The sequence below is a fragment of the Talpa occidentalis genome, unplaced genomic scaffold (assembly GCF_014898055.3).
Source record: "Talpa occidentalis isolate TD23 unplaced genomic scaffold, MPIMG_talOcc4v2.1 talOcc4.3, whole genome shotgun sequence".
Classification (NCBI taxonomy): domain Eukaryota; kingdom Metazoa; phylum Chordata; class Mammalia; order Eulipotyphla; family Talpidae; genus Talpa; species Talpa occidentalis.
Genome location: NW_023603184.1, coordinates 117266084 through 117272782, shown reverse-complemented (window position 1 = coordinate 117272782; position 6699 = coordinate 117266084). Strand labels below are relative to the sequence as shown.

General features: G+C 44.8%; 1 protein-coding gene across 2 annotated transcripts in view; it reads left to right on the top strand.

The window, feature by feature from the left end:
* The first annotated feature begins 747 nt into the window (after positions 1-747).
* TMEFF2 (transmembrane protein with EGF like and two follistatin like domains 2) overlaps positions 748-6699 on the top strand; it is a 231002-nt gene continuing 225050 nt past the window's right edge. Inside the window, exons 1-2 of one of the 2 annotated variants that reach the window (XM_037523735.2) lie at positions 748-2004; positions 4376-4485. In XM_037523735.2, coding sequence (XP_037379632.1) covers positions 1833-2004; positions 4376-4485 — 282 coding nt within the window. In that variant the 5' untranslated portion in view covers positions 748-1832. The remainder of the gene's footprint in view (positions 2005-4375; positions 4486-6699) is intronic. The other variant, XM_037523736.2, reaches the window with a different exon arrangement.

The following is a 6699-nucleotide window of genomic DNA, read 5'->3' as shown; positions in this document are numbered from 1 at the left end:
TTGGACGCTAATTGCCTTTGAGATGCTATCAAACAACATTTAATTTCAGGGGCCACAGACGGAGTGGGGGCAGGGGGTATTTAAAAAGAGAAAAAAATGGGGGTGGGGGGGAGAGAGAGAGAGAGAGAGAGAGTCCTGAATCACTGAACAATCACACAGAAAACTCTTCCTTCTGTGGCATCCAAAACACAGTGACTGCAATAATGACCGAGGCACGGGAGAAAAATGCTTCTGTCCGTCCATGTCCCGGAAAGCCCTCGGTCCCGTTACTAGCGACTAAAATACCATTAGGCTGGAGTGTGTCTAAGTGCGTGAAGACTGCAGCAGGCAGAAGGCGTTCCCCACTATGCCGTTTGCCCGGGGCCCGCGGAAGCGAAAAAAGGCAAGGTGGAGAGCGAGAGACTCCAGCCGAATTAGACCTTCTCGCTCCGCCCGGGCCGCTGGCGATCTCGTGGAGACAGGCGTGAGGGGTCCGGGCCACCTCCCAGGGTGCCGGGTGAGCCATTCTTCTTGCAAGCCGCTCCTCCGCGGAGGCGCCCGGCTGCCCACGCGCCACTGATGCCCGGGATCCGCTCCTTCCTCGCTCCGACCGCTCGCCCCAACCAAATCTGACCTTTGTAACCTATCTGCCCGCACCTCCCCGAGACCACACAAATAGGTGCCCGGCTGGAGGTGTGTGTGCTGGCCGAGGGCTTTCCACCTTCCGCGCCCCGGCTTTGGCTGGGGCTGCAGGACACCAGGGAGGAGAGGTCGGGGAGAGCCTGGGTGGTTGGCGCGCGGCGAGCAGCCCCAGGGCTGCCGGCTACTAGGGGAACCTCTGCAGCTTCCAGGCCAGCCAGCGCCGTGCGCGCACCCCAGCCTCTCACCCTCGCCCGCTCTCAGCTACTCCCTGGAGAAACGACCCTGAGCTTTGGGGGGCGGTATTCCGGGTCTGTACCCCGCCACAGCCAGGCGGCGCGCTCCCGCAGCCCGAGCGCAGGACGCTCTCAGGCCCGCGCGTTCTCCCCTCCCTGCCCTGCTGCGGCCGCTCCTCCGCCCTCGCCAGCTCCAGCTCGCGGAGACGCCACCCCGCCGCGGCGGGCGCTCGCAGCCTGGGGTCACGCACCGAAGAGGGGCGCTAGATCGGACCCAGCGCTCGGCAGAGGGCGTCGCGGGGCGCAAAGTGGACGGGCAGGTGGATCTGAAGGTGTGGGGGGCATCCGCCCTGAACCCCGCGCATCTCACTTGAGTCATCTCCGCTGGCCCCACTTCGGCCATCTCCTGGCGAGCTCGTCCATCTGTAGCATCCGCCGTTGCCTCCTCCTTGCACCTCCTCGCCAACCCCTCCCTCCCGGGACTGCATCCCGCTCCGCCAATCAGCACCGGAGTGTTTCTTGCCACGTGATCCCGGGCGGGCTGAGGACCTGCTGCTTCCCCAACGCCAGAGGGATGCGGGCGGCAGAGCGCGAGAGGCGGCTGTTAGGCTGCAGGGCGCTTTGACTCGCTCTCCACCCTGCCTCTTTGGGCTCCTCTCTGGTCCCTGGACTCCGGTTTCTTCCTGCTCCCCGGGCTTCTCAGAGCCCCCCTCCTTATGGCAGCAGCTTCCCGCGTCTCCGGCGCAGCTTCTCAGAGGAGGACCCTCTCGCTCCTGGGGCTGAGCCGGGTCACTGGATGTTGCTGAAACTCAGGAGATCATGCGCGGGTTTGGCTGCTGCGTCCCCGTCGGGTGTCACTGCCACCGCCGCTGCCTGTGCTGCCGCCGTCCGCGGGATGCTCAGTAGCCCGCTGGCCGGCCCCCGCGATCCTGTGTTCTTGGGAAGCCGTTTGCTGCTGCAGAGTTGCGCGAACTAGTCATGGTGCTGTGGGAGTCCCCGCGGCAGTGCAGCAGCTGGACACTTTGCGAGGGCTTTTGCTGGCTGCTGCTGCTGCCGGTGATGCTACTCATCGTAGCCCGCCCGGTGAAGCTCGCCGCTTTCCCTACCTCCTTAAGTGACTGCCAAACGCCCACCGGCTGGAACTGCTCTGGTAAGTCCAAAATCCTGTAGCCCCTCGGATCCCTTAACCCCGCAGAGGAAACGCGCCTGTCCAGTACAGACCAGACTCCTGAACCCCAAGCCTCCCACAGCACCCAACCCCTGAGGCCACCGACTTCCACCCGGAGGAGCTCGGAGAACTGCTCCAGGGCCCTGAGGCAGGAGGTGGGGGGAAGGGTCTGAGCTAGACGGAAAGTGCAGGTGTAGAAACCTTTGCATCCTTGTACTTAAATTGGAGCTGCGAAGATTTGGGGGCATATTAAACGGGATGGTTTTGCGGATTCACTGAGAAGAGCACCCATCCTTGGGGAAAGACTAAAACAGACTCTTTCCCATCATTACAGAAAAAAGTCTAGCCCGAATGGAGAGAGAGAACTTTATGAGAAAGAATGAACGAGAAAGCAATAAATCAAATGGTGACTGCAGGGGAAACTGATTCCTGGCAAAAGTGCCATGAGCGTGCACTGGTCTAGCATTCGAGTCCGGGTCACACATTCCCAATCAGTTTGGGTTTCAAGTCTCTCTCTGTCTCTCTGTCTCTGTCTCTGTCTCTCCCCCACTCCTTTCCTCTCTCTCTCTCTCTCTCTCTCTCTCTCTCTCTCTCTCTCTCTCTCTCTCTCTCTCCTGCTCTCTTTGCCCCCTCTTTTCTCTCTCCTCCTGAAAAAGACCTTGTTTTTGCAGCCTGGGATGCCTGTCTCTTACCTCCCAGCTCCTAGATGGTAGAGGGAAGTTGAGAAAAGAATCATTCATTGGATGGTTTCCCAGGCCCAATGGACACGACCAAGGCCAGACAGACTCTCCAGGAGGGGGGGCGAAGGGTGGAACCCACCCCAGCGGGTTTTGACTCCACCATTTCTGGGCAAGCTTCCTTGGAGTTGATCAGGCACTCTTCTTGCTCACTAGGGTCCCTTCAGAATCAGAACGAGAAAGCTTGGCAGACTTTGCTCTGTTAAAGCCTCCTAATTAAATAGGGCCTGAGGAAGGGAGTTGCTGCACTCCTCAGAGCTGGCTTCGCATTTCAGTATGACAGCCCGTAGTATACCAGGCGGGATTGTGGTGTGATTTCATTGGCATTTTAAACTCCATTAACATGCCTGGGTATTGTCCCTTAGGTCTGGTCTGTTCTCGTTTTAGCAAGTGTGTATATAATTTTCATATTCTGTAAATATAATTCTGCTGTAGTTAAATCTGACTCTGAATAAAGTGGCTTTCTGGGATATATGTGAACTGAAGTGTATGTAACTTTGGAGAGGAGGGAATGGCCAACTGTAACTTACAGGATGAAAGAAGATGTAGTTCTGGGTAATTACTGATGTAAATTCCATGAACAAAATGATAATGTATCACTGTAGTTTGTGATTTTTAAAGACAAATTGAAGCTGGCAATGCTATTAGATTTGGGTCATTAGATTGCCTTTGTTCTGTTTTTGGCAATTTATAAATTTGGCAATTTTATAGAACTCAACATGTTTTATTTTCATGACTCAGGTGTGCACATATCTTAATTTGGAAAGAATAGATTCCACTTTGCAGTTGTCTAATCACTTTTTGGGTGCTTCATCATATTAAATATCCTGCAAAACCAATTGTTTAAAATGTTGATAGTTTTGTAACTCAACATGACTGTTATGCTTCATTACTAACTAGTGTATTATGTTAAAAAAATAACTACCTTAAATGTGAAATTGGGGTTGCAATCAAGAGATTTATTAGCCTGATGTCTTAAAGGGATCTGCAAAAACTAAAGAGAATGAACTGGTTTTCCAGGCAAATTGTCAAGAACCTGGCACCCCTCCCCCCCTCTTAATTTAGAGGTGATCAATCTTCATTTGAGCCAGACAGACCATCACAGAAAACACTGTACCTGTTTATCTTTATTATTGGGGCTTTGTTTCCTCTTTGTCTGGAGAAATTCTAAATAAGGGATTGTTGAGATCTTAAAGTAAAGGAATGATTAAAAATGAATAAATGATAAAATGGCATTCAAAGATTATCACCAGCTCTTTACTAAAATCTGGAGTTTGGGGGGTCACGAACTATAATACACTTAATGAGAAGAAAATATGGAAACTAAGAAGCAAGTGTTAGACCTTCATTTGCTACTGCAGTGTTAACCCAAACTAAGATAAAATATACTATCAAAAAAGAATATTAAAAGAGAATTGACTAGAGATGAATTTTTAAAAGAAACAAATATTGATTATTTAACTAGATTTTTGAGATTTTTTTAGGGACTGAGCTTGCAGTATAACTGTGGTTGTTGGAATTAAAATTCAGGCTAATTTTTAAAAGCTTAAAAGTAGTGATATTTTCTTAGAGTCTATAGAATTTTTAATGACTAGACTGTTCTCTTTAAATTTGAGGTTATGATGATAGAGAAAATGATCTCTTCCTCTGTGACACGAACACCTGTAAATTTGATGGGGAATGTTTAAGAATTGGAGACACTGTGACTTGCGTCTGTCAGTTCAAGGTAAGAAGTCTGATATCAATTTGCATCTTTTCATTTATTATGAGACTGCAAAGCAGGGATGGCTTCCTTTACAACTCATCATTTGGCAATTTATATCTATGCAAGCTAAGAGGAAAGCTGGCACCAAGCAAAAGTACTGGCAGGAGAGCCAACTGATGTCAAGAAGACATAGCTTTGGAAGAAATATATATGCCACAGCTATAAATGCCACTGGAGGTAGAAGGCTTTAGGTTGTCCTCTGGTGTGACCAAGAAAAGGAATGTTTCTGTGCCCCTCCTCATATGCATTTTATTCAGCTACTGGGATAACAGAATAGTCAGTGGATACAAAATGTGGATTTGTACTTTTATGCTTTTTGATTAGGGTTATCTTTTGATCCTATTGCTATCTTGTTTTGTTGTTCTGGATGTTTGGTTAAGTCTTTAAGTGAACTTCTTATTAGTGTCTTCAGAACTGCTGTGCTAGTTTTGAAATCATGGAACTTATTAATACTTAACAACTTTCCATAGGTACTGGATTCAATTATATAACTGAATATCCCAGGAATATCAAATGGCACAAATTGCCACAATCATTTCCTAAATATGAGAAATATTTATGCTTCATGTTAAGAAAAAGAAATAAAAATAGAGAGAGCGATTGCAGCACTGGCATCATTAAAATTAGGTTATTAACATCTGTTAAAGATAGAAATGCCTTACAGTCATCATCTAATAAATGCTTTTACAGTCTTAATGCCTTTATAGTCATCATCTAATAAATGCTTTCTACCATGTAAATTTAAACCTTTTCTCTCAAAATGTTTAACTAATTATGCATAACTTCAAACATCATAGATTCTGTAGTAGTATCATATTTATCTTTAAGTATTATTGAATTTTAAAGTACACTTGAAAGCTAACAAAGTTTAAGCAGTAATATATGCATAAACAAAACTATACATACATGGGATCAGTGAAAAATTTTCTAAGATTGTAAAGGGAAATAAATAAATATATTACGGAATATAGAATGAATAAAAACATTAAACTTAATTTCAGGACTAAGTATCTGTTGTAACATAATATTTAGAATTGTGGATGAATTTAATAAATATTTTAGATGAAATTCAACATCCCAACAAGAGAGATAAGGGATTTCACATTTAGTTTGAGTGACTTATACATAAGCTAAAAGCTTCTTGGATATTATTTTCTTCTTTCTAAGAAAATGCAATAAAATAACTGATATTTGTAAAGTGCACCACCTCCTGGTGGGTAAGTATTGCTGTGACCATACTGCAGGTTTTTAAACTATACTAGATGGTATTAGAAACATATTAATGCTTATTTGATATGCTTGTGACACCAGCTTCTAAGGTCTGTAGCAACTGAACAATATAATTATATTCTTTCCATGAACTGCATGTGAGAGATGGAACATGAGAACTCTCTAACGGGTACTTTTCCCATATGTTAACAAAAGGGCAAGTAACAGTTGGATAAATCATTAATCAAAGGCCCATAAGAGTTTGTGGATTTTTTTCCCTGTTCAGTTTGTGATTTTCATAAAGTGTTTTATTTTCATATTTAAGAGTTGACGTAAGAAGTAAACAGTGTAAACAGTATAAAAGGAACAAAGATCAAAGTTCTCAAATGGAAAGCCATAGTTCTAACACCAAGAGGGAAAAAAATATATATATATGGTATTCTATATGGACAGGTACTACTAATGGGAATGCATGCTTTTCTTATTAAAGAAAGTGCGTTTAGTTTTTAAGTCCTACCGACGGTTTTAGAAAAACACATCAACAAAGGTACTTACGTTTTTCATGCATTGTTCAACCAGTTGTATTTGTCATTAAATTTTTTTAATTGTGTGGAAAATATTTGTATAAATGCAAGTTTGAATAAAACTGAAAATAAATTTTCTTTTCACTATGCCCATAACATTTCATATTTACTACTAAATTACTAATACTATTAGTTTGTGTTTTTCAACAGTTGTCAATCTGACACCAGAAAATAAACATTTCCTTAGTGGAAAATCTAGACTACATATATCAAAAATACAGAGTGGCTGAATTAAGTTGAAGCTCAACTTAATTGTAATTATAGAAATGTCCAAGTTGTGCAAAGAATAATAGCATATTTGGGGCTAAAAGTACCTTGACTCACTCCTTTTCAATGAATTTGAGTATTTTTGGTTTTGTTTGTTTGGTTTATGCACCAGTAT